The sequence below is a fragment of the Aythya ferina genome (genome assembly GCF_964211825.1).
Source record: "Aythya ferina genome assembly, chromosome: Z".
Classification (NCBI taxonomy): Eukaryota; Metazoa; Chordata; class Aves; order Anseriformes; family Anatidae; genus Aythya; species Aythya ferina.
In genome coordinates, this window is record NC_140299.1 from 15,420,638 (window position 1) to 15,447,787 (window position 27,150).

Sequence of the window (27,150 nt, forward strand, 5' to 3'; positions counted from 1 at the left end):
CCGCCCCCCGAGCGCGCCGGGGCCGCCGGAGGAGGCGGGGGGGAATGGTGTGAGAAAGTGACGCGGCGTGGCCAGAGGGCGGCGCGCCAATGAGGACGCGGCACGGGCGGCGGCGGAGCAATGGGAGCCGAGCGCCGCGCGGGGGCAGCCAATGGGAGCGCGCGGCCGACCGCGGGTGAGAGTAGGGCGGCCGCCGGGGCCCGGCGAGGCGAGGAGGCCGCCGGTTGCCTAGCAACGGGCGGCCCGGCCCGGCCCGGCCCGGCCCGGCCCGGCCCCGCCGCCATTTTGCGGCGTGTGTCCAGGGTCGCCTCAGGGACCCGCGCACCTCGCACGGGCACAGCCCCGGGGGACAGGAGGGCTCGGTGGTGCGGTCCCGGGGCCGGTTTTACAGCCAGGAGAGCCGCAGGGGTGCCCTCCCTGGGCAGCTCCTGTGGCATCTGGTGGCTGCAGCTGGCAGGGACAACGGCCCCCTCACCTCACACAGCATCAGGGCAACACGAATAGGTTATTTAAAAGCAGTGCAAAAGGAAGGGGGAAGCCCCCATGGAAAGCCTTAGCTCCTGCCCTGCTCACTCTGATTTGAGCCTGTCATCGCACAGCGCCGTGTGTGGTCACGGGTTTGTCACGGAACTCTTCATAAAATTGGGAAATGCTACTGAGAAATTGGGAGTTTTGTTTGCAGTTGTTAACTCTGCACGCTGCTGATAAGCTCACGTCAAGCACTGTGCTAGCCAGTTCCCTGTGCAATCCTGAAAAAACACAGTGACAAAATGCAAACTGAACAAGCCATGGCATGGTTACATCCTACGGACACACCGCATCTTCCATGCCTGCAGACCAAACAGACTTCCTGATGGAAAATTTAATTTTTTTTTCTGCTCCATTGGAAGAGTTGAACTTCTGCCCCGGGTCTCTAAAACTTCCAATTCCTCCTTCTTTTTCCTTCCTACCAGAGAAAAAAATAGTCTCCTTCTTCCAGACTTCAAAATGGGCTCCTAATGGCAGCCCTCACCATGTGCCAGAATGGCTCCTCACGGTGTGGTACTTTGTGCTGGCGTGGAGAGCCGCACCTGCTCAGGAAGAGAGGAAGCAAGCCGTCTGGTCCTCAATTTGCAGGGCCTGATGTCGGGGTGGAAGCGCAGGACATGGGGCTTTTACAGCCCCTTCCCTACACGCTGGGGTCCCTGGTATCTCTGTGTGGCCAGCCGCCATGCAGCGTGTCCTCCTCAGCCGGGTCAGATGCAGCAGGGAGGGCTGTGAGGCAGGGAGCAGCAGGAAGCCTCCCCAAAACTCCAGAGCTGCCTCACAACTTGGGAGATCTGTGGGTGCACGTGCCCAGCTCCCTCCCGGGATGCTCCTGGCCATGGACATGACGCCCAGCTTCGCCTTGGACCTGCCTCACTGCGGCAGCCTTCCCTGCTGACCCTGGCGGCTGTCCCTGGATCTGTTTTGCTTTCCTGTTCGGATGCCATGAGAGTGTGCCCTTGTCAGCAAGGCCACTGCCCGGCCGGCCTTGGTGTCACGTTTGGCTTCTGGCTCGCCTGCCCTCGCCCGGCAGCCTGCCCTTGCTGCTCCCTGACAGCTCAACTGTGCTCATCTGTCTGCCTGCAGTCACATCATGCTTTCTTTTTGATAAACGTCCTATCTGCTTCCAGAATGGTAAAAGCAGATTTTATTTTATTTTTTTTTAATGTACCCAACAATATATGCAAATGTAAATAGCAATCTTCTGAGTTTTTTTACATCTTCACATATCTGACCAAGGGATGATCCACATTTACTGCCTCGTTTCCAGTCTTTCCACAGTCTTTCTCATTAACTTTCTATGTTGTTGAAGACAGTATGGCATAGGCATGCACGAAATCATTGCTATTAATCTGAAATAATGTGTGTGCAAAATAGTGAAATTTAAAAATACTACAAATGAATGAACCACCTGTAGCCAACAGAATTATAACCATGTTCTCCTACTGTGCCCATATCAAAACACATTTACAGATTACACCCTGCAGCTGATGAAGGAAAGCTAAAAGTTGAAATGTAACAGCCAGTTGCTGGATTTTCTGAATTTTAAAACAGTCTAAAGACACAATGCAGTCCTAGTTTTTTTTTCATTATCATTTGGAGCTAAGTTCAGGGACCAGGTATCTAACCTATGCTGAAAAAAGTGATGTATTTGTCTTCTAAGGATGCCCCAGATACTAATTTAAATCTACATCAACTTCAGATTACCTCCTCTTGCTGACTGTTTCAATAACTAATTTAGTAGCCCTAGTAAGGGTTTTTGTAGCCCTAGTAAGCATTTTGTAGCCTAAGATTTACTACTTCTGATTAGTAGCTACAATTTCTTCTGTCATTGTTATCAAGAGCATTACTCTTTTTCTTCAGCTTCAAGAGGCTTCAGATCCAATTTTCCTGTCCCTGAGTGTAATGTCAGGGAATACTTACAGATACTGTTTGCAAGAAAGGTCTGCCTATACAGCTGTTGCAATGGAATTGATGACAATTGGTTTATGTTGATTTCTCAGAAAGATTGCAGTAAATAACAATAAATTTGTTGATGGATCTTGTTCCAGATCTTAGGTAATTAAGGTCCTTTAACCGAGTCATGCTCCAGACATGGGATTGCCACCGTTTGCACCGCGTCTTATGAGAGTGCATGTTGTTCCCCTTCCATGGCTGAAGAACTTTGCAAATCTGCCCAGTGATATTTTCAGTGGACAGCATAACAGAGACAGCGTTTGGTGTATTTGTGTGCCAGAAGGATTGCTGCACCTCTGTAACCATGGAACTTGTAACCTGAGAAAGGGAAAAAAGGTCCACTCGCTAAAGATGCAATTACCAAAGAAACCCAGAATAATTCAGAACGACCTTGAAGCTCAGACACTGGTGGTGAGAGGACAAACATCCTTTTCCTCCCATAAAACCCATGCATCATTTGAGCCCGTTTTGACAGAAGGTGAGTTTGAATTTGAGTCTCTCTTACCATTTCTCACTTATGCAGAAGTGAGTGGAATCTCCTAAACCAAGTGCTTTGAGAGAAACGTGTTTGCTGTCTGATGATTCTCCTTTACTTCTGGTTTCAAGTCACGGTAACAACTTTAGGACTCTGGTTTTGTCTAAATAGACCTGACAAATTCTTTGCTTCTGTTTCATAGTTGTTAGGCAATCCTATCTGTGACTGGTTTTTCTAAAGCCTCCTGGAGAGATAGAGATGATCATATTGGGCTAATATTTTAAGAGTTGATGACTCTTACAGTAAATCAAACAACCAAATATTAAAGCTGTTTCTTGAAACGGAGTAAATTTATTGGAATTTTCAAGAATGTGAAATGAATCACGGGCCAAATTGGGATGGAATTCAATGGAAACTAGGCTTCTAAGTCACTAAAATGCTCAGTGAGGTTTTCAGAAGCAGCTGACTGCATCTTTGGTTGCCTAAACCCATTGCTATCACTTTTTTTTTTTTTTTTTGAAAACAAAGTCATGTGCTGTAATAATCCCTTCTGCAAAACAAGATGTTGAGATAACAACAGAAAAAAAGTATTGATTTCATTTTGTTGCCAAGTACAAAATAGTAAAGGTCAAAAGTAATGCTCAGGTACAGAGTGTGTGAGGTCATCTAAGTGAAGGTTTGGAAACTGGAGAATTTTCTTTTTTGTATTCAGTGTTTGTGTGTCAGGGTTCAGGGATAAATGAAGCTGTACCACAGAGTAGGTCTTCAAAGTGCTGTTTTGATACTTGATATACCAATACTGGGGAAGACATTTTTTCAGATCGACTGCTAGACTCTATTCCTAATTCAGTTCCCAAAAGAATGCACAGGAACACAAAATCAAAACACATTTGGCAGCTGGAGATAGATGGCCTCTATCTTCTCCTAATCTTTCAATTTAATCTACTGGATCCAGGAGAAACTAATAGGAGACAACATACAGTATGAAGAGCTGGAAGACGTAAACAAAAATATCACACTATTTTAAAGTAGGTTCAGTAAAGGCAAATATTTTAATAGCATTTGAGTTGCAGATCCATCTGGGTCTTACAACATTGTAGTAATTCCAGTTATTAAAAACTACAAAAATACACTTTGCTGCTTTTCTGAATATGTTGAATATCCCCGATAAAATAGGCATGGAAGTTAGGGTACAGTCAGTATTGTATCAGTCTCAATATTTAGGGTACACTCAGTAGGCTCAAAAGCCACTGGCTGCATCTGTGAGAAAGCTACGAGGAGCTGAGATGCCATCACAGACACACCTGGATGTCTGTGACACAAGAGGGAGGCATGAAGATAAAATCTGGAATCGATAGCAGAGCACAAGGAAGAAAGTGAACAGAGCTGCTGGGAGCTAATAGCACAGTGGAATGTGTTTCAGTGTTCTTGGTGCTCTGCTAGCCTGGGCCCATGAGGTTTGGACCCTGTCTAACACACAAGACACTAATGCACTGCTGTACAAGGCAGTCAGGAGGAAGAGCTCCTGTGCATGCCCAGCCAGAACAACTGCGACTCCTGCTCGTGGCAGCCTGCTTCCGACGTGGCATCGCAGCAGGCAGAGGATGGAGCTGTGCCAGTGTAAGCAGCGCACGCAGTATTCCCTAGAAGCTAGAAGAAGTGTTGCCTCATCCCTGTTAGGGCACCGTTGGCTTATCAGAGATGACAATTATGTTTCTTGTTTTCCTTTATGTGCTTTGGAAGGAGTTTCTTTCATCAGCTGTGTGTCTGTGGGAGTGCGCTACCTGTTCTCTAGTGGCCTTGCTACAGATGTTCCTCTTTTTCTTTAGGGAACTCAGAAGCAGCTGCTTCTACCTACTGTCATCTGCCTTGCATCCTCCCATGTCTGCGGTATAGTTAGACATAAGAATTACAAAACAAATACAGGAGATAACTCTGAGGAACTACTTCATCAAATGCCATGAAGAAGGGAGAAAGAAATGCACAACATCAATCAAGGCTCTTTTCTGCACGGCTTTGGACACCACATGCTGAGTCTGATGACCAGGCTTGGTTCAATGGCATTCCAGTATTTCCAGCGATAATAATCACTGACAGCAGAGAGTGTTTGGAGTAGGCAAAAGATCCATGGTTTTGGCCAACACTAACTAAACTAGGATCTGGAAAGGCATCTGTAAAATTACGTAGGAAAAAAAGAAAAAAGTCCATATTTGTGACTAGAAGAGTAGAAACAAAAGAGGCAGCAGCACAAAGGTATTGCACAAAAATGATTGCAAACTGGGAAGAAACGGAGCAAAGATTGGGAGTGGGATAAATAAAACAATGAGAAGGATTGTTGGCATATTAAATAAAAATCACAGGGAGGTAGCTGTGAAAGCAGTGTTAAAAGGAGGGGGATTTAAGTATACCCATAAATCAAGGAGGTACAGCAGAGCACATGCTGCAAGACATTGTCAGGAACATCAAGTCATTTTGTTGGGAATTGGCCCAGCATCATTGTTGTATACATGTGATGATTTTTTGCCACTGCTGTCTCTAGAACATAGATATTTGGAAGGCTATTTTAATACTATAATCATCCTTCATTGATGTAGTTTGGTGTCTGTTCAGAGTGCTGTATGCCACAGGTATCTTCATCATGGGACTTGCTTCATCATGTTACTGCTGCTTCTCGCTTTTTTTATTATTTTTGCTTCTTCTCTGTTTTCTCCCATGAGTTTTTTTCCCAGCAATCTTGTGCTTCTTCTTCTTCATCCATTTTTTAACTCTTTTAATCTGTGGGCTCACACAGAACTTTCTGTCTCCTATGTAGAGACTGCCAGAGCAGAAATCAGTCATCAAAGAAAAAAATGAAGAATAAATAAATAAATATCATACTTATCATTCACCTACAAAAGCATCATGAAACATGCTTAATCTTATATTCTATAGTATGTCCATTTCCTTTTGTCTGTTTTCAGATATGGAAACTGCTAGTACCAAAGGTTTACATGATTACACTGTCTTCCAAAGTCTGAAAAAACTTTCCTGCTTCAGTCACTCTGAACAGAACCACAGTACAAAACCCTACATTTCTACTGAAGAAAAAAAAAAAAAAAGTATGTAGATCACTTTATTATTACTATTGTGATCATCATGGAAATGGTCTAGAAATGAAAAATTTCCAGTATTACATACAAAACTGCCAGTTTAACCCAAACATTGTAATATTGTACCAGCCAAAATAATAATAATAAAAAAGTAAAATAATTGAAATTGCTTATGTGCAAAAGTAAAGCCAACTATTGAGTTTAGGCAGGGTTTGTAGGGGATCAGGAATAGTAATACAAAAATAATAAAAATAAATAAATCAGAGAACCTAAGGTGCCTAAGTCCTTTTTCAATGCTGAAAATGAAGCACGTGTCAAAGTTAGTGCAGGCTGAATAAAGATCAATATTTTTATTGAAAAGGAAATTAAATTTTAGCAGCCTTAAGTTCAAACAGCACAACAACGGACGATTCTTAGATCACACACAATCTTATGTTTCAATGAATTTCTGTAAGCAAACTAAGATTCTACTTGTTAAAATGATGCCTAACAGGTTTCAATTTGACAGTACCCCTCTCACAGTGAAGCACCCAAAACATTTCTTACATAACAGCTTCTAGGTGACACAGGCCATCAGCTTTCTGGATCTCAAACCTCTCCACTCTGGGGAGAATTCCTTTGGGAATTTCATCTGAAATTTTCGTGCAACAGTTAAAGGCCCCGGGAAACAAAGCTAAAAAGAGTAATAACAAAGTTAGAAATGGCTTAGACATGAAGGGACAACCCACAGCTTAACTTCACAGAGTCACATGCTAGTTGAGGTTGAGAGTGTCTTCCTGAGACCATCTGACCCAGCTTTCCTGCTGAAGCAGCATCAGCTGGAGCAGATAGCCCAGGACTGTGCCTAATTGAGCTCTGAGCATCTCCACAAATGGACACTCCACAACCTCTCTGGAAAACCTCTTCTAGTGTCTGACCACCCTCACAGCAAAAAATCTTTTATTGCATTCTTCCTTTTTACCCTCCTCTCTCGTCCTGAGATCTTGAATCAGCCTCATTATCGTTTGTCTTTGAAATTATTAATGCTATTGCTGGATTTTGTGTTGTCTTTTTCCCCTGGGGCTTGTGGGTTCATGACTGAATGTGTCTCTGCTAGGGAATGATCTGCAGATTTTTTTTCTGCTTGATAAATACCATCTTAAAAAAAAAAAAAAAAAGACTAGAGGTTAAAAATCAGATGCTAACTCAAGATTTTTTTGTAACAAATAGTCACACATTGCTGTTTGTTTTTCTTCATTGCTAACACAGGTGTACACCTTCTAAAGGGATTCCCTCCGAGAGTTCAAGTACAAGCTGAGCTATGTGGTTGAGGGATTTTTCTCGGATGTGAGAGTCTTGGGATCAAACCCATGTTTCAAAGTGAGCACAACAAGGACTTCTCTGTCCCAGCCAATGAATCAATCTGTGTAAGGTAGGGAAGGAATCTTCCTATTTGATTTTATTTTTTTCCTGGCCATGAAAAGAGTCATGCTGTTTCTTAAGTAACCATTCAGCCTTGAAGTGAATAGATAAGAATAAGCGAGAGAATCCATTTTCAGTGGTTGCTGTAAACAAGAAAATAGAAGGCTCTTCACAAAATTTCCCCTATGAAGACTGTGTGACCTGCTTCTCACAAGAATTCTCTCTGAGAGCTAGAATAACAGGGAAGGCTGGCAGAGCTGCAGCAGGGAGCTAAAGCAGCTAGCAATATAGTAAAATTCACTGAAGGCCAGTCACGCTACCTGCTGCAGCTTGCAGGACGTTTTAGTACCCGGTGGGGTAGCTGACAGAGACCTGGGACTGCGCAGTCAGAAGGGAGGGTGAAAGGCAGCAGCTGCTCTGATAGTCACCTCCTCGGCAACCCAGAGAGGAGGCTATAAATAATTGTATGGTGCAGAAGGACTAATTAAGTATTGTATGTTACATGTATTATTTCCCTGATGTCCTTTTCTTTTCTCTCTTGAGAAGAGAGAAAACAGCATGCTATTCATGAAGCCAATTAATTCATGTTTGCAAATGGGAATTCAACTCTCACAGCACCACTAAGTTTATTTTTTTCTGAGGGTTTATGACTGTTAGTGACTGAAATATGAGTGTTCATTGTTGCCAGTTGGTTCCTTGCAGAAAAATTACATAGGAAAAAAAGCTCAGGGAAGGGCAATAGTATCTTGAATGTTATCTGAGGTCCAGTCCTGTGCTTCTCTGAGGTCTAGTAAACTAAAAGCATTGCAAGGCCAGCACCGCCAGCCTTGGGCAGAATCACCAGATACTACAGAAGGTTTTAGGGTGAGGCAGCTGTCCTCCCTGCTGCATGGCTACCATTGTTTGCCCACATTCACTTCATGGACTTACCAGCATCACTTGCTTTGTTTCCTTGATCTGGATTGTATTGAACTGTCCTTCGCACACTTTATAACCGAAAATTAATAAATTATTTTTGATGTACTTTTATAGCTGTATGAGCTGTATAAGCATATGAGGAAATTAAATAAAAATTAACAAAATTAATTGCTAATTAAAATTTAGCAATTTTAGAATGAATTCAGTTGCCTGATGCTCATTCAGTCTTTGGACTGGAGCATTAATCCTCTCTAAATCATGCAGCTATGCAAAAAAATATGCCTCAACATGTGAGAACACACAACAGACTCCAATTAAACTGGTGAATACACGGACAGAAAACAGACTGCAATTTTGTAGTAGAGTGTGAATGAGGTGGTGCTTATTTCCCTGTCTTACAGAGACTGAGAACCTGCTAGTAACTTTTTGTTGGAGGTGTGTGCTTAGGGCGGCAGTCTTGCTTTCATAGGCTTGTATGGCTATTGACCCTGAGGAACTCCAGTCTGCTCCAACTTCACTGCTCTTCAACAAAAAAATAAGCTATCACTTTTAAATAAAATGTGATTTTTTATGTTATTGTTGTTCTGTACATGAGTGCACAGTTACAATATGGCAAATAGAAATTAATTAGAATTTAATAGAAATTAAGTTTAATAGAAATTAAAGAACAGTCAGGGCAGTGAGTCAAGGAACTCCTGTATCTCCCCCAAGCCCCAGGAAAGGGACCTGTTGTTCTGGAGCACTGGGATGATTTATTAACATAACTGTGCTCTGATCCCATAAGGGGAAGGAACTAGGTGGTAATAAGCAAAGCTAATGAATTCAGCCCAACCCAATACCAGAAATATGTTTGGGCTTCAGCAATTAGGTCAGGCTCGTTAGTTGTTAATCAGTGCTCAGCACAGTGGTTAAAAGAAAAGAACTGTGTTTCCACACATATGTTGGCCAGGTCTTTTATTGCCATTTGTCACTGTAAGAGATTTTTTCAGTGCTGCCCATTTCACTTGTCTCAGTGGCCCAGTGACACAATGAGAAATCCACGGCTGCTTACCAAAAACTGTTTAGACCTGTTGTGTGACACTGAGCCTCTTTAATGAGGACACTGAAGGAGCAGCTGACAGGATCAACAAGCTTAGCAATCATCTTGAGACAGGTCCACTCAGGGATCACTCTGCTGTTATTTCAGCTCTGCTGTTATTTCAGCAGGTGATATTACTCGCTTTGGTGTTTATTCCTTGGTAACACTCACCTAGGAAAGATCCACTGGTATTTAAATGTTTTGTGTCCTACTTCGGGGTAGCCTCTAATACTTCAAATCCTGTGGAAAATTCCACTGGAGCAAGTTAAGCACCCTTGCACAGGGCAAACGAGTAACTGGAAAACACCCTCACTCACTCAGCCTTCTCTCTCAAGGATGCCTAGGAAGGACCTCCTTTACGGATACATACTTTGCCACTGTGGTTTGTGGAATACACTATTACTAATCTTTTCATTATGCTGGATTTATTTAACATGCTATGGATAGCTTTACCGACTTCAGAAGTACTGGAGAGAAAGGACAGCCTTGTCTTAGCTTCCATTTCTTATCCTCTACCCCGCCAAACTCAGTATGTAGAAACTTTTTTCATCATTTCTGCTTTAATTTCTTTGGTCATCATTCTCAAACCCAAGAGCCACAGGATAGCAGTTGAGGAAGGCCATGCTGTCTAGAGTTCAGGCAAGAAATGTTACTGCTTCCTGCTCACTTTCTGGAGCAGCCATGAACATTTCTCCAGTTTTGGGCTGATTACCCTAGATCTTTCCCACTTACAAGAAATTGTAGTGCCTGGTGAAGGGACTTCCTGCGGAATACAGCATCAGTAGCAGATGGCTATTCTGCTGGTCTCTGGCTGCAGTTTTTAGGCAGGCAGGGCTACATAAATGTTCCCCTGTGGGTAGACACTGGGGAGGAGAAACACAGCAGCCATTGGCTCAGCCAGGCTCTTCTGTAGGAAATTTATCACAGCAGGACAGGTCATTGTCTCATATTTTAGCTGAAGGGGACCAGGTGGAGAAAAAAAGAGGAATTATGTAATCACAGAACTGTAGGGGTTGGAAGGGACCTCAAGAGATCATCGGGTCCAACCCCCCTGCCAAAGCAGGTTCCCTAGAGCAGGCTGCCCAGGTAGGTGTCCAGATGGGCCTTGAATATCTCCAGAGGGGACTCCACAACCTCCCTGGGCAGCCTGTTAAGGAGATGAAGCCACATAGAAATAGGTAGTGAGTGATGGAGCCATGGCATTTCCTACCCCTGCGCCTTTTTGCTCCGTTTAACCAAGCACAACAGAAATGCTGGGCTGTAGGTGGGAACAGTGGGAAAGACATTTCTGGTCCCCACCTCAAATACCTGATAGGAAGGTCTTGCACTTGCACAGACCAAGGGAGTCCTGCAAAGATGCACACAGTTGTTAACCAGAACAGGTTCTCCCAACGTGCCCTGTGTTCAGACAGGCAGCTTATCTTGCATGGTGAAATCTGGGAACCTGGGGCTCTTTCCATGTCTAAACCGAAATGTGAGATCTGCTGCTAAAGTGTCTCAAATTCATCATGCGTTGATGCAGCCCTGCACTGATTGCACAACTTCGGCACTGCTGGGATTATCAGCAGCAGTCATTAGCGTTTCCTAATGGAATTCTTCTGTGGTTACAAAGTAGGCTTTGTACATATGCACAAAAAGCCCTTGCATTGATTAACTGGATTAATGTCTTGATTAGTCAGACCATGATAAGTATTAAAATGCTCTAGTCTCAATACAGCCGTTCCCGTAGATAAATTTCCCACCTTAATCCAGTGCTGTTGATTTATGACCATAAAATCCAGGCTCAGCCCTCAGAAGGAAGATTTCTCTCAGAACACCTACACTTTATACTAACTTCTGTAAGGCAGATCATTTAGTACTCGTTTGCTAATGAAGCTGCCAGAAAATGTTTCTTTCATCTAAAACAAACTTGGGGCTGATTTAAGAGTTCAGTACCTTAAAGCATGTCTTCCTAGCTTAACACAAAGCAGGTCAGTAACTATTTCATTATGAAGAAGGCTCTGATCCTGCTTGGCAAGTGAACAAAGCAGGTTGCTAGAATCCTTGGCAAATGCGGCGTAGTTGTACTCTGTTAAAACACGAAGGTTGCTCAACAGCTGGCACTGAGAGGGGAACTTGGATGCTGAACTGTGCCTGATTAAACCCTTCCTTCTATTCTGATTGTATGAGAATACACAAACCTGAAGTACAGAACTGAAAAAGAGACAAAGAAAAGATTTAGAAGGGATTCTAAGCTATATCTGCCAAAGTGGTGAAAATAATATTTAATAAAATATAAACCATAACATACAATTTTCTGGCCTAGAATAAATATAAATGAAGTCATTTAGTGATGCCTTTTCTGCTCTGCTGTTAATTGTTGTTAATATGGCCAGTTTCAAGCCAGGAGGGCTGACTGGAGGCTGACAGATGGGTGTGCCACGCAGGCCATGATTTGCAAATACGTCTTGGTCCATCATATCACCATCAGTTTGGAAGCTTTCTATTCCCACGCAGCATCCTTGATGCAGGATGAAAATTGGCAAGCACTATGTTTCTGGCCACATATTGGTGTGGTCAAAGAAACACTATTATCTAGTGCCTTACCAGAAGGTGAAATTCCTACTTTACTTAGCAAATAAAAAAAACATGTAATGCCTTGCACATTGCAATGCAACAAGAAGTTGTCGTATTAACATACATCTCTTACTTTTCTATGAAGAAATGCAGTTTAATGAGAAGAAACCCATCTCCCACACTGCACAGATGACCCTCATGCTGACCAGACCAGCATTACTAGAATGACTTGACTGGAATAACTCCAGCTAACTGCATCAGGAATACCCAGACAATCTTATTTACTTGTTATTCCAACCCTGCAGCATTTAGCACTCATTTTGGATGCTTTTATTATGTAAGAATTATCAAGTTTCTGTCTAAATATCTTCAAAATTGAATATATGTGGGAGTTTTCAAAAGAGAAATGTCTTCTCAATCTGAAATTCAGATCAACCACCTTTGAAATAAGTTCCTTATCCAACCTGCTGCTTAGTCTCTCATGACTGCCACAGCAGGTGTGACAGTGTCTGACACTGTAAAGCCATCATGCTGAAAGCAATGAGTGGATAGGAGAATATAGTGGGTTTTTTTTGTTGTTGTTTTTTTATGTGTGTGTTTTTTTTCCAAAGCAAAATTGCCTTTTTTTTTTTTTTTTTTTTTTAATGAAGTTAAGGGAAAAAAAAACAAAAACAAAAACAAACTTCCAGCAAACCCTTCCTGCCACACTTCAAAACAGTCTTGCTCTGCTCGTTTTCTGGCAGTGCCTGGCAGACACGTTCCTGCCTGCGGCTGGGTGTAATTTGGCCACCAGATGGCTTACCTGGCGTCTGTTCAACAGCGACCAATCCACAGCCACGAGCAAAGGAAACTTCTGTAAATCGGCATGTAGCAGCCCAAAACTTATTCATGCCTCTGTACCGTGCCACTGAAATGAACATATGCATAATGGCCAGCGGAAGCCGAGTGCTGGTTCAGATGAGGGTAGAGCGTGCCCATACCCATACAACCAGATGCAGTTCTGCCTTTTTTATTGCGGGCTCTGCTGTTCGAATGTTGTTGGTAAACGTGGAACATGTTTGTGTAAGGTAAATTAGATGATGAAGGTATTTCCCCTGCCCCAGGTAGTTCAGTGTGACAGAATGAGCGCTAAGAAAACCTTTACTTTGACCTGTGTGTGTGTGTGTGTACATGCCGTTGCTATTGTGCAAGACCTTGCTGACTGGCCAGATCATAAATCTAATGGAAAGGAACTCACACAGTCTTCTCAGGCCAGCAGGTGCAGTGGCCATTTTAATGGGACAAAAAGTTAAGGCACATTTTGTCCATGTGTTCTCTAAATCACCAGGGAACTCAGCATTTCCCACTCCTACTGTAACCAGTGGAAAATTAGGAAAGTGCAAGTGATATTTGCAAGAAATTGCAAAGGATGAAGTTCTCCAGAATTTGAGTCATCTTCTCTGAGAACACAGCTTATTTTACAGTAGTAAATTACAAAGAAACAGTATGAATTCAAGCACAGCACTGGCTAATCTGTTTGGAAAGTTATTTTGATGGAAATACAGGAAGAAAAGAGCAAGCATTAGGAGATCTCATGGATCTTTGAGATGCGCAGTGAATGTGAAGCAAAGCTGTGAAAACCTCTTCTCTGCGTATGAGAAATTGGTTATGTGAAGTAAGTCTTTACAAGCATTTTGAAATCTTTGCCACCAAGGACATGTGAACATAAAAAGAAAAAGAACAAGTGATTTTCTAGCATATTGCCTCTCAAGAAGCTCAGAAAGTAGGAAATCACAGCTGAACTGGAGAGATACCTTTAAACAAACAGTAAAATTTTATTACGTGTTCTGTCGGAAATTACTGCTTTAACGGTCTTACACCTTCAGCAATGAAAATTTCTCAGCTGCAGTGTTCCTGACAGTATTTGCTATGACAGATTACCCACACGGCTTTTCCTCGTTTAAGCCATTTTGCAGAATGACAAAGTCCCCACATCTGTTAAGGGAACACGAAGGAATGCTCAGGTGAAACTTATTCCAGGGAAACAAACTCCAGTTGTTCTACGCGGGTTAGGAGAGCCAGCTTTCAGTTTTAAAACCTTCCCATGCTACAGCACAGACCTTTAAGCTATCATCTTTGATCCCTTGCAGAGCTGCAGAGACTTAAGGAGACACAATTCCAGGTAGACACACCTTGGGATTTTTTTTTTCTTTTTCCTTTTACTTTTAGGAAATTAAAACATAGAAAGAGATAAAGCACAGTGGTACTTACTCTCAGACGTCCGACTAACCGCGACTGTTAGGAGAGCAAGAACAGTGACTAAGTTCACATCCATTCCTCCCAGGAGCCGGGGTGCGCTGAGGGAGCCGGCAGCGAGTTACAGGAAATATCTTGTGGCCCGACCTCCCGGCTGCTGGGGAAGAACGTGATCGCAAGCCCCACCCTGGGCAGCAGCTCGAAGTCGGCTCCGTCCTGTGCAGCACAGCGGGCTTCAGGTGGCCTCCTCTTCTTACCCCTTCTTCCCTGCTTACACGGGGAAGTCTCGGACAGGTGGGAGAGGAGGCTCTGCGTACGCGGCAGCACTGAGGCCGCTCTGCCTCACCGCTGCATCCCCCGAGCCCTCCTCGCTGAGGAGGCTTTTCAGCAGTAGAAGTGCTGCTTATAGAAATGCCTCGGAAACAAACATTTGCAGGATTAAATCAGGAGGACAAAAAACCAAGCACCTTTGTTATTAGATATTGCCTTTGTGTGAAAGCTAAACACGCGACCACACAGGCCAAACCCGCTGCACTGTAAACAGGCTCAGCCCCACAGAGCCGCTTGCCGTGCACCAGCTTTGTGTTCGAGTCTCGTGTTTTCAGCTGGTGAGAGACCCTAAACAAGGGCCGTGCTATTCAGCATGCCTTAGCCCCCTTCCAACCTGCTGGTAGGGCAGCAGCCATGCTGTTCGTGAAAGAGACAGGAACGTTTTTTTGGCAAAAGACAGCTGGGAATGGTATACCTGGTGTATCACCCTCCATTGTCTCATAACTCTCATTTCTGCAGCCATGTCAATCATTCTCTGTGACATTAGAGGAACACTCAATCTGAACAAATGTATGGCTCTCCATGGGAAAAAAAAAAAAAAGTAAAGTTTTGTATTTGGAGGCTGATAATATCTATAATTGGTCTGTGAATGGCATCAAAGAAGGTTTTCCTGATTCATGCAGGGGAAAAACTCTGGGGAAAATAACACCTGAAATTTCCTGCTACAGATGACATAGGTCACAGGTTCACATTTTCTAATGCTTGGAAGGATTACCGTGTGGTGTCTCCCTGAGCTGAGAGAGTGCACCAGCAGCAGGTGGTTTCCATATTTTGCCACCTTCCACCACTGCCAGTGCCACGCAGGCTGTCTGCTGGGACTTTTTCTAAGACCGAACCTGAAGAATCAGCTCAAGAAGTCCATGGACTCTTCAGCCAGGCTCACCTTTGCTCTGGCTCATTACGGCAGTTCTTACCATTCCTAAATTTCCAGAGCACAAGATATAAGAAATTGCTAGCCTCAGTGACTTTAATCTATGCTTGCACTGTCCCCACACCAGTTTTACAGTTCAGCCTCATAATAAATTACTATCGTGCGATCAAACTGACCGGCTATTACAGCTTTACTTCGTAGCTCTTGGTTCCTGCTTGACACTGTTATCTACCAGGATAAGAGAATAAGGCACCTGCAGAGTACTACACATTCAAATGAGGCTCTACTGTGTTAAGAGGAGAAGATAATGTGTGCCACTTCACGTATGATTTCGGGGAAGTCGTTTGTGTTGAAATCAACAAGCTGACTCATTGCTGGCATTTAATTACAGTGAAAAATCTGTTAAAAAGTCTAAACTGCCACTAGCAAAGCTAAGACAGCTCACAGCACCTTAATTAATATGAACTTAGGTAAGGACAAGGCTATTAGCAGTGTTAATATACTTCAACGTAGCACAAAGAGGAATAGGCTGAATAAAACAGGTGTTACTGAAGAACTAAAGAAATGGCTTCCGTCAGTACTAATGGGGTTTTATCTCCTCAAAACTGGGTGCTTTGTGTCCGTGAGGGTACTGACACCAAGTATTTTGCTCTGACAAATGCTTCGCACAGGTTCTCCAGATGCAGTTTTAAACGCCTGGTGCAGACCGCAAAATTTTCAGTCCAGTAAGAGTGTAGAGCATGCCGAGCTGGAGCAGCGATGGGGTGGGGGAAAAACCAAAGCACCCCGTGCGAGAAATGCAGTGTTCCCAGGTGGCTGCTCAGACATACATAAAAAACATAGAAAAATACATAGAAAAACCAAAGTACCCCGTGCGAGAAATGCAGTGTTCCCAGGTGGCTGCTCAGACACACACACACATCCTGTGTCACACAAACAGAACAAACGCGGATACCTGCAGGCATTCATTTCCCTGCTGCTGACAAAATGCTATGGCATGCTGAATGCAACTCACTTCTGCAGTCAGATTACTCAATTTTAGCTCAAGTTTTACATCTTCTGTGCCTTCAGAGTTCACAGTGACATTTACAGCTCCATAACAAAATGAATGCATGTTCAGTTCAATGGGAAAGTACAGCAAGGAAACGATGATTATGGCAGACCCGGAACATGATTTCCACTTTATGGAGGCTGTGTAATGTGCCAACAATTTAGAATGTTACACCTATTAGAACAGGGCAAAATGTAAACTGAGAAAATAACTCCATTTTATGACATTGAGAAATTCAAAATAAAAATAAAGCCAGGAAACAATGGCAAATATTGTGCTATGACTCCACTTAAACACACAGGCAGCCGTCCAGCATACAGAGAAAGAACAAGGTAGCCAGAAATTCTTTTCCCAGAATTGCACTGACATAGTTGACAATGGCATTAGTTGCAATTACGGCTGGAGGAACGTGAAGGCTTTTATTGACATATTCACCTGGACTGAATTCAAACCTCAACTGAAAGCTCTAACCTGCAGGCAGAAGTATTGCAAATGAGAAGGCAGTCATTCCTCTGCCCTGGGAAACAAAGCAAATTCTTGCTCTAGTCATTTTTAAACTTCTGTCTTGAATTTGTTCTACTTTGAATGCTGGAAAAGCTACGTCTGAGAGCAAAGCCTTGAATTTTTGGACTGCGACTTTCTCCATGCTAAAATGCACTGTAAGGTGTCTCACACCTTTCTCCAATTACACAGGCACAGGCAGGAGTAGACGGCCCTTCTTTCACCCCCTGCTTGCCCTTGAACAGCTTTCTGCAGTGAAAGGTACGGCACGGGGAACAGCAGACACAAGCTTCTGCCCTGCCCGTGTACCTGCACCCCAATCCAAGAAGTCCTGTGCAGCGTGCACCAGGGCACCGAGGCCTGACAGCCTCCAGTCTCTGGAGCCAGACTTCCAACAGAAGTGCTGATTACTGGCAAAGAACAAAACCTCCAATTCTGTTTGTTAAATCAGGATAAATCCTGTTAAAACAACTTTGGACCATTGCTGTCTTCAGCAAGACTTAACTTGAGCCTTTGCTCACGGCTTACTGGTAGAAGTAATGGACTTAGACTCTGTTACTTCAGCGCTTCCTATTACACTGATGAGGCTCACAATAATCAACTTGCAGTAACTATTTTTTTTTCCTAGAAGGGCTTAAATCGTGAATGAACAGAGAACATAATTTACAATCATACTTTGGACTTCCTAGAGATATCTCCAATTGCTTGTGTAGGTAACAAAATCCCAAACCACGATCTCTTCAGACAGCCCCAATTCTAGACCACGCCTCACACAGACAGAAGGAAAAGAGAAGCACCTCGAGGAGGCACTGGAGCACCCAGTCCCTCCCCGCAGGCCGATGTCCCCGCATGCTGCCGTGCCTCCTTCTCACTTCCCTGCTGGGGCTCAGGACACCGTGCAGGAGTTGCAGCCCCGGCGGGGGGAGATGAGGGCACTTGTCCCAGCCTCTGCCACTGCCTGGCACCTAGGGGTGAGGGTCTGAGCCTGGATCCCCTGCTCCCTCAGCGGCCTCCTGAGCAGTAGGTTATTATAGACTGGGGTGGAAGCAGAGCTCAGTGGAATAATGCAGGCTTTTGTGCTGGGGAGGAGGCTTCAGGCTCTCCACACCAGGAAGACGAAGGTTTGGTGCCAGCTCTGTTTCCAGTGCCAAAAGTGCAGAGAAACGCCTCCTTTTTTCTACTGTCTGTTTCAATAAAATGTCCTTTACAGGTATTGCATCTGAAGCAGCTGACCCCACAGATACTCTGCAACAGCCAGGCATTTAACTGCAGGTGCCTTTACTGGATTTTAGCTCTTACTGTGGTAGCATCTCTCTTCCCCAATGGAAACAGCATGGAGAAAGCATGAGCAGAGCCCAGGATTCACCTCACAAACTTTCTTTAGGACTGCCAGAGTCCTAAATTCAGTCCATCGTTGCCAGTGGACTGGACGGCTTGGCTGCCAGCAGAGTGTTTCCATCGCCTGGGGATGTCCACATTAAAGCCTTTCCATATCTCCAATGTGACTTTAGAAGTTAACATCCTGTTATGGAGGTTGAGACAAATGACCTATTTCACTGGAAGAATGGACAGAGGGAGAAACAGAGGATGTTATTAATCTCCCAGGTCAGGGAAAAAAAAAAAAAGTGCAAAGTAAGTCCTCAGGAAGTTGTGGAAGTTGTGAAGTCCCTGTCTCAGGCTAGCAGCTACAACACTTCCCCTCTCAACCTCTCTGCCCTTTACAAGCCAGTCTTACTGCAGAGGAAGACCATGTGAGAGAGGCTCTGAGAGGCCCCGCATGCACTAAGAAGAACGGACAGTGGAGGTTTTCCATGACTGGCTGCTGCTTTATTCAGGTGACAACCTGATGCTGAGATATAAAATGGGAAATAAGAATATCGGTATTTGTGTTTCTTGATAGAACCAATTCTGCATGCTTTCCTATAGAGGTTCTTTTTTTAAAAGATTTTATTGGCTACATAGCTTAGTTCATTCTCCCAAACCAAGCCCAAAATGCAAAGTTTACATCAGTTTTCCACACACTTTTCCCAACTCTGTTTCCCAAAGGGCTTCTCATGACAAGGCTGAGTACCAAAGGCCAGGTGTTCCTAAGTTTTGTTGGCCTATTTTTCATCGTAGGCCTTAACTGGCTTTTTGACGAGACAATGAGTATGTTAATTTGGATTCTGAAATGCACAAAACAGACTGTGGGAGGGACTGCTCGCAAACACACCATCGGTGAAAATGCATGCCTGTAGAGACAATATCTGACCAGCGGTCTGGTTCAGCATGATGCTTTTTTTCTAACCTACTTCTCCTGAGCCTGAAGGAGCTTGAGACTGTTTTTCAGTCTACCTGGATTTCCCTAATCTACCTGCATGTCCCTATCTTTTAAACCCCAACGTTGTATGTGTAGGGGCATAACACAAGTGACAAACGTTCAATGGAAAATAGTCAAATCAAGTTTTAAAAAAAAGGTTGTTGCTCTTTTCCACAAAAATAAATAAATACAGATGTTCTGGTCTTATGTGTTGGCTAAAAACATGTTTATGGTCACAGGAGACTTACGCAGGGGCAAACGCAAACACAGCCACGGCACGAGGTTATACTAACAGGGGCTGAGAGGAGTGCACGACAGATGTTGCATCAAAGCGTGAGGATCAACAGACTTGCAACAATTCTACGGGGAATAAATGTGATTTTCCCTCTTTTCTAACCCAAATTCACTGACTGTTAGCATGGCTTGTGAAGTCACTATCAACCCTGAACTATGATCTCTTGCAGCCACTAGTTGTACCGGGAAATTAAATTTTGCCTTGTAAGCCATCACGCCCACATTACATCTTCGTTACTGAGCTGGCACCAAGGATTTTGGGCTGCCTCTCGTGGTCTCCTGCCTGCCAGGTAACAGAGTCCCTCGCAGCTCTGGGGCCATGGCGTGGTGTGCTTGGTTATGCATCCACAGGATCAAATGCACACTTCACCTGTGCTCAGCGTAAGTATGGAAGCTGGAGAAGAGGAAAAAGAGCTTCACGACTTCATTTATGCTTCTCACAGCCAGAGCTCAGACAGGAGAGGGTCGCTTTGGTGAAGGACCTTCCCTTTCTGAAGGGTGCTGGGGCCCTGATCGTGGCTCTGTGCAGAGCATGAGCCAGAGTGCTGTGTTTTTACCCCAGGTCCGTGCATGAATTTCCTCACAATGCTTATCCTGCGTCAAAGCTGCCAGGCAGCTTGGTGGAGATGGGGCTCCACTGAGTGAGGAGCCTTCATCCAAAAACCTGCTTGCCCTGCATTTTTTGATTTTAAGTTCCCCTTCTTATAAAGGGCACAAAAAACTTTGGTGCAAAATTCTACTTGAGATTTTTATTTTTTTTTAAGAGAAATTAAGAAAAAAAATCAATTGTGTGGGGCAGGTTTGGCAGCTCTCTTTCTGGATGACCAGGTGCATGAGTTTCACAAGTCCAAGAGAAATGGAAAATGCTAACATTTTGGAAAAAATATATAATATATAATTTGCAAGTCTATTACCTGAAGCAAAACAAGACCAGGACCATTTCCTCTCTTTTCATTTACATTTTTATAGTTAAATATTACCTACAAGATGTAAAACAAACTATTTAGATTGGAGACTCCTTGGTAAGGGATTGTGTCATAGTTACACAACAGACGAGTGATTGAAACCTTCCTGCACTACCCAGAACAAATACATTATTAATAAGGATGTTGTTAATGATACACCTGCTTCTGCAGTTCTTACTCACTAATACCAGGAAGAGTTTTGTTTCTTGTTTGCTGGATTTGGCTTTTTTTTTTTCTTTTTTTGCGTTTCACTTCAAGAAACGTGGCCACCACCACCACATATTCCTCACTTACAACAAAGGTGATGCTGTTAAATGGGCACAGCGAAGCAAACCCATCTCCCAGATAACTACTTGGGGCTGCACAGGGCTGTCAGAATACAATTTGACCCCCGAATTGGAAAGACACACCATCAACTTTGCACTGAAACCTCTCCCAGGTTACGCTGACCACTGGAAGTCGGGCAAGCAAACACTGCCCCACGCTGTGTCTCTGCCCTCAGGCACCCCCGGCCGCGGGCTCCAGCCCACCCCTGGCATAACGCCGGGGCAAGGATGGGGCTGTGCAGCGGGTACGGGCTGTGTGCCCTGCCGGGAGCCCTGCTCACCACCACAGTCCCTTTGCTCCCTCTTCTCCGATTACCCGATGGTTTCCAGCCCCTCAGACACTTGGATGGAACAACGCCGTTGTACGTTTGTACTTGGGGCAGGAAGGAGGTTTACTTTGGCAAGTGAATTTATTGCCTTAGTTCCTCATCGCTATTCCAAAGCCTGTTTGCTGGCTTTGGAAAGTGGTTTGCAATAACCTGCTCTCTTTCTGTAGTTCTAAAACCCAAACTGTTTCATCGTTTCAGGCCAGCTAGCTGGATGTGACTGCTGTGTCTTTTAACCGTGAAATTCCCTGCTAGAAATTGCCAGGTTTGAAACGAGCTCCTCTCTGGAGCTGTCTTTTTCTTGAAAAACTACATTTCATCCCAGCATTCCCCAATCAGCTCTACTTCTTCAGCTTTGAAGAATTTCTCTTTGAACACACTTATCTGGCCCAGCTTCCCTGTTTGTTTGGGTTTTGTTTGTTTTGTTTTGTTTTTTGTTTGTTTTATATATATATATACAAGCTTAATTAAGGATCTAGTGAGATTAAGCAACACTACGAAGCACTTGTGAGATAAAGGTATCTGTGCTAAATGTTACCAGCAGGTGACTTGTGGAGATAGGAATAGTAGAGGGAAGAAAACGAGTGTCAGGCAAGAAGTTTTGCTTTGATAAATTGCGAAGGGATGTAACACCTAATAGCATTAAAATGTATTTCGTGCATGTCACGGGACACTTCTGTTGCCTGTTTTGATTCTGAAAGCCTAGCAGCTACCTCCTCCAGAAGGCCTGAGTAACACAACAAACCTCACAGCCACTCTCATGGCACAACAGAAAACCAGGCCAAGCAGGTGATAAACAAACAGCTTGGTAAAACACTTTCTCCTCCGTTTACCTCTGCAAGCCATCACCTTCTCCTTTAAGTAGGCCATTAATTTATTCCCCAAATGCCAGCAAGTATGTGTTTCTTTGGGACAGAAGTAAGCAGAAATACCAAATTCCCTTTGCAAATGTGATAGGAGTGTTTCCAAACAATGTCTTACATACAAATTATTCTGCCACATTTTTTCAAGCCTGGATACAATATATATTTCAGAGATTTTAGTAGAAGCTGTTCTCATTACCCAGAGTAAATCTGTGCTCATTACCTCTCTAGAAGTAATGATGGCAGTTTGCCATACTGGCTGGAATCTGAGCTGAAAACTAAAGCTTTTATCTCCATCAATAAAGTAACTTCTGCCAGGGAGACTGGCATGATATCCTTGCCTAAGAAAACGTCATCGGTGCCAGGGAAATAGCCTGTTCTCTACCTCGATCAATACTGCTGCTTTTGAGATGCTTCCCCCGCACCACCGGTGTCAGGTGCCATCAGCAGCTCAGCAGCGGAGCGTTCAGCTGCGATCATGTAACTCACCCTCACCTCTGCACTTGAAACCTCTCACCTGTTCATTGCTCAGGGACGGCTCAGTGCTAGCGTAAAGGTCAGGCAAGGTGGTCTTGGAGGTCTTTTCCAACCCGAGTGTTTCTGTGATCCTTCACGGAGGCCCAGGGCATGTGCACTCTGTGTGGCAACGCAAGCAGGCTGACTGGAAGGGCAGTGCTTCTGCAAGCTGGAGGGGCAGAACAACTGGATGGAGAAAAAAACAGTGCAAAGCAACTCCGCCTTTGGTGTTGTGTGTTCTGGCTTTTCATCAGTGTTTTCCTGTTCAAACCACAAACAAATAAATTTCTGGCCTGTATCCTCCTCCACTGTCCTCACTTCTCACTCTCAAGTGTTGAACATAACTTTCTGGACAAGCACGCACCTGCCCTTCTGCCCACTGCTGAGACGACCGGCCACCAGGCCTACTGCAGCTTCTGTGTTGGCATCGTAGAAGGGTTAGAAGGTACCTAAAGGGGAACGTGGGGTTCATCTCACCTTGCCTGCAGCAGAGCTACCTGCCTCTGCTCCCATTTCAGTCAGCTGCCACCGGGTTAGGGCAAACCATGGCACGAGGAGTGCAACCCTGTGCGCCAGTAGAGGTCTCTTGTGGGAAGAGCTCCACGGTGATCTGTGCACCACTGCACGGCCTGGCTGGCCTCACAGGGGTATAAGGGCAGTCCGTGGTGGTTTGCTGTGAGATGGATCTACGTTGTTGCCCAACAGATAGCTAGGATGTAAAAGCATGTTGAATTGTTCTTACTGTGGGGAAGTAATGTACAAATGAATTATGTGCATACATTTTTATGGTATGAAGTTGTAGCATGCATTTAGTTGCTTATTTGCGTTTGATGCACAAGACATACAAAACCTCCACCCGAACATACTTGCAAATCATTCAAACTTTCACCTCAACATGTGTCTAGAAGAAGAGGAGACCTGTCTCTCTGAGGACTAATGAAACAAAAACAGCTAATGCTGAAAGGTTTTGCTAGCTAGAGTATTCTGTACCAGAACCCCCCAAGCCCTACCCATGAATCCACAGTAAGACCCAGGGTACAACTGAATGCTTGGTTCTATCCATTATAGTTAAAAGAACAAATAGGTTATTTATTGAGGTTACATTGATGGAGCCTTATTACTTGAATCTTACGGTACTCCTTTGTCGCAGAACATTTCGCATTTTAAGAGGGGTCCTGATAAGATTTCCTTCTAAGTTGTTGGCAGGAATACATGAAAAGAAGCTGGTTTTGGCTATCAGCAATTTAAATTGAAATGTGAATGTGAAACCAGCAGCATTACAAACTTTTGAAGTGTCCTTGCGGGACTGAACAGTCTGCTGACGTAAATGACAAAGTGACCCTGAACATTGTGGATGCTGGAAATTCCTTCTGACATCATTATGTCTGACATCTTTGGCTTTGTTTCTGTACCACAGCTCCTGCACTGAAACTCACAGCTGCCAACTTAGGGTATTGAAAAACTTGTTACAAATGAGCAGCGAGCAGATTAAGGAAACTACCCCACGCCTCTTCAGGAATCTTTACCGAATGCTGTGCATTCTGAAGGCAAAGAATGTCTAAGATCAAAGTAAGATCAGGTTTACTTGGAAGCATGAGGAAGGCTCCAAGAAGAATGCTAATACTCCTTGGGCAAAGGAGTTGTTTCTGTGGTGGATGTGGCAACACAGCATAAAGCCCGACGTGGGGAGATACCCCTGCCGTAGCTGCGGTGTTCAAATTCACTTCCACAGATTGCTCAATACAAATGTTTTCAGTCATCTGGTTTTGATTAAACACATGTTTTTACAAAATGCAATCTATTTAACACTGCTGTCAAAAGGAATACAGTAAAATTTCTTTTAATTGCTTCTCAATATTCTGAAGATTTCCTTAACATTGCTTAACATAAAAGCTTTTTTTGCTAAGTAGCAGGATGTCTGGGTCTCCTATACATTCAAACACTCCTCCTTCCCCCAGGAAAATTAAATACAAATTTAGGTTACAGAAATAGAAAGTGATTACATAAGCATCAAAGGAAAGATGTGTGATACACATAAATACCAGTACAATTTACCTTTAATGTTACTCTTCTGTTATAAACAACAGGAAGCGGTTCTACGGTGCAACATTCAAATGTACATTTCAATGTAGAGAACACAGAATTGAGAGTACCAATTTAGTGTTTTGAGGAAAATCTTACTACTGTTTCTCTAATGAATGCAAAGGGTACTTCACCCCGACAGCACTTCTTTGCTTCAAAGCAAGGTCTGCCCGCAGCAGGGAAACAAATCCTAACTTGTGGACTCAAATTGCCAGTTGATTAAAGCCCACACTATGCAGTGCTTACAGTACAAATTTCTACTGCTGTGAATAAATTTGCATAAGTGACAGAACTTAGATCATCTCAAATAGTTAAACTGAAATGTGCTCTTCTGCTGCATGTCATCACTTTGCTTCATTGTGAGAGGGGCTGATGGAGTAGATATATATATATATCTGTATTCAAAATGAACATTGTACTAACAATTCCTTAGATTAAATTTTAACCCCCTCCCTCTAAGTCTCTTTCTGGAACTTTATTTCCATTAGCAGAGGAAATGTCCATCCAATAATAAGCCACTATCAATAGGCTGACCACAAAAAATAAAATTATTTCAATTTAATTCAAACTCACCAACATTTTCCTTGGAGAATGGCATCAATTATGAATAATTCACTTATCAATATCTGGTTAAAGGCAGACGATCATTAATACAATGTACTTCACTGCAGAAAAAAAAGCACCTGTAGTTATGTCAAAATACAGATTACATTCTGAACTAGAATATAAATTGATAGAAAATGCATTCTTTCCTTCTGTTAAGGCCAACATGCAATTAAAATAAATTTTATCTTACTTTTTTTTTTTTGGGGGGGGAAGGGGGGAACTGGGGATTCAAACATTCAAACATTTTTAACTTGGCAATTATAAGAACCTACTTTTTAAGACCGCAATCCATTAAAATCAGCACAACCACTTCCTTCGACTTTAAGTTGTGAGACTTGAAAATATGTGGAAATAGTTTCAATTGGTATATGAAATGTATGAATTAACAGTAGTATTTTAGTGATATGTATTGCACATTGTGCATGAAGTTACTACCTTGAGTAAACAATTTTTTTGTGTGTAATTCACATACTTTTTGTATTTCATATTAATTCAAGTGTGACGCTGCAGTAAAGCACAAATTCATTAAGATACATTTTTAGGGTTGGTTTATTTTTGCTATGTTTTTTCTACACATGGCAAATATCACTGCATAGCTGGAAAAATCAATGCAGTTGAAATGCACTGGTAAGAAAATGTTAGGCAGTTCATTTGTAATAGGGAGGTGCATCTCCTAGGTGACGTGGGCTGAAACAAATATTTGACTTCTTTTTTTCTTTAACCTGGCTACCCACAAACTGGGCGTCACTTTACCTTAAAAAGCTGTCCATGGCCTGAGATAAAGTTGTCTAAATGTCAGGAAGAGGCACAAGATTAAGGTGCCTGTCTGGAGAGGGACTGACAGAAGTCACACGTGACAGGTGCTTGCTGCTTTCCTCAATATATTCATTTCTTTGGTAGAACTGCTAGAAATGCAGAAGAAGAGTATGTGCATTTTTAAAGTACTGAAGGAGTACCCCATTATCCGACCTTTAAACACAGCTAGAAAGAGAAATCATTTCAAGTAAGAATCAAGCATCTTATGGTACAGTACCAGTCTGAAGGACTGATGGGGGATATAGTTACCAAAAATATTAAATGAGAATCTAAAAATGAGAAAGTGTTAATTTTCCACGTTATTCCTATGCACATTTAACTCTGAAACAAATCTGGATAAAGCCCAAAACTCTACGCATATATTATGAAACAAGAATATATAACTTTCTACAGTGACTTGTACTCTTGCACAAAAGATTTTTATTACTGGCATTTCCCAACCTGTAGTTCAAAACACATTACAAACAGGCAGACTATTCTTGTTGAGGGAAGGCACAGTTCGAGATGGTGTAACATTTTCCATGCATTGCTGAGTGTGCTGCAGAGAACCTTTACAACTTTGCACAGAAGGTCCCTGGTACCCATTAAGCCAGTCATCACAGGTTATAGTTTCTTATTTTTAGTACTTTTTACTAATATGTATTTACTAACGTAAATGTAGTATAATTTAAGTAATGCTAAACATAAACACATCACCTGATCTTTGCACTGTTTGATAAGTTCAGCACCTGATAGCCTATCTATGCTTTTCCATGGAATTACTTCCCTTTTTCAGCTATTCATCAACAACCGGGGAAATTAATACCCCATCTCCTTAGCAGGCAATGGAGCTCAGTGAAACAAAACCAAAAGCAACCCCTCGCCCCTCAGCCTGTCCTCACAGGAGAGGTGCTCCAGCCCCCTGCTCATCCTCCTGGCCCTCCTCTGGACTCACTCCAACAGCCCCATGTCCTTCTTGTGCTGGGGGCCCCAGAGCTGCGTGCAGGACTCCAGGTGGGGCCTCATGAGTACAACGAGACGGTGAATCACCTTGCTCAGCCTTCTGTCCTTACTGCTCTTGGTGCAGCCCAG

General features: G+C 43.4%; 1 protein-coding gene and 1 long non-coding RNA gene across 3 annotated transcripts; one reads left to right on the forward strand and one right to left on the reverse strand.

Moving 5' to 3' along the window:
• Positions 1 to 271: 271 nt before the first annotated feature.
• Positions 272 to 12,782, forward strand: LOC311426948. The gene is made up of 3 exons (XR_014687136.1): positions 272 to 1,659; positions 2,577 to 2,959; positions 7,294 to 12,782. It is a non-coding gene; the product is annotated as an uncharacterized lncRNA (long non-coding RNA).
• CCL28 (C-C motif chemokine ligand 28) lies at positions 3,986 to 14,642 on the reverse strand. 2 transcript variants are annotated; one of them, XM_084503801.1, is made up of 3 exons: positions 14,249 to 14,642; positions 6,592 to 6,718; positions 3,986 to 5,771 (listed from the first exon to the last, which is right to left on the reverse strand). In XM_084503801.1, the coding sequence occupies exons 1-3, from the start codon at positions 14,310 to 14,312 to the stop codon at positions 5,615 to 5,617; spliced, it is 348 nt and encodes a 115-aa protein (XP_084359927.1). In that variant the 5' UTR covers positions 14,313 to 14,642; the 3' UTR covers positions 3,986 to 5,614. The 2 variants fall into 2 exon arrangements, with proteins under 2 accessions (XP_084359927.1, XP_084359926.1); XM_084503800.1 differs by lacking the exon at positions 14,249 to 14,642 and adding an exon at positions 12,801 to 14,220.
• Between the last annotated feature and the right edge of the window lie 12,508 nt (positions 14,643 to 27,150).

Coding starts and splice junctions, on each gene's coding strand:
- CCL28 (XM_084503800.1), bottom strand. CDS start 12,924: ATGCATATGTTCATTTCAGTGGCACGGTACAGAGGCATGAATAAGTTT. Junction 6,719..12,800: donor CGCTGTTGAACAGACGCCAG/GTAAGCCATCTG, acceptor TACTCTTTTTAG/CTTTGTTTCCCGGGGCCTTT. Junction 5,772..6,591: donor TGTCACCTAGAAGCTGTTAT/GTAAGAAATGTT, acceptor CTGCTCTGGCAG/TCTCTACATAGGAGACAGAA.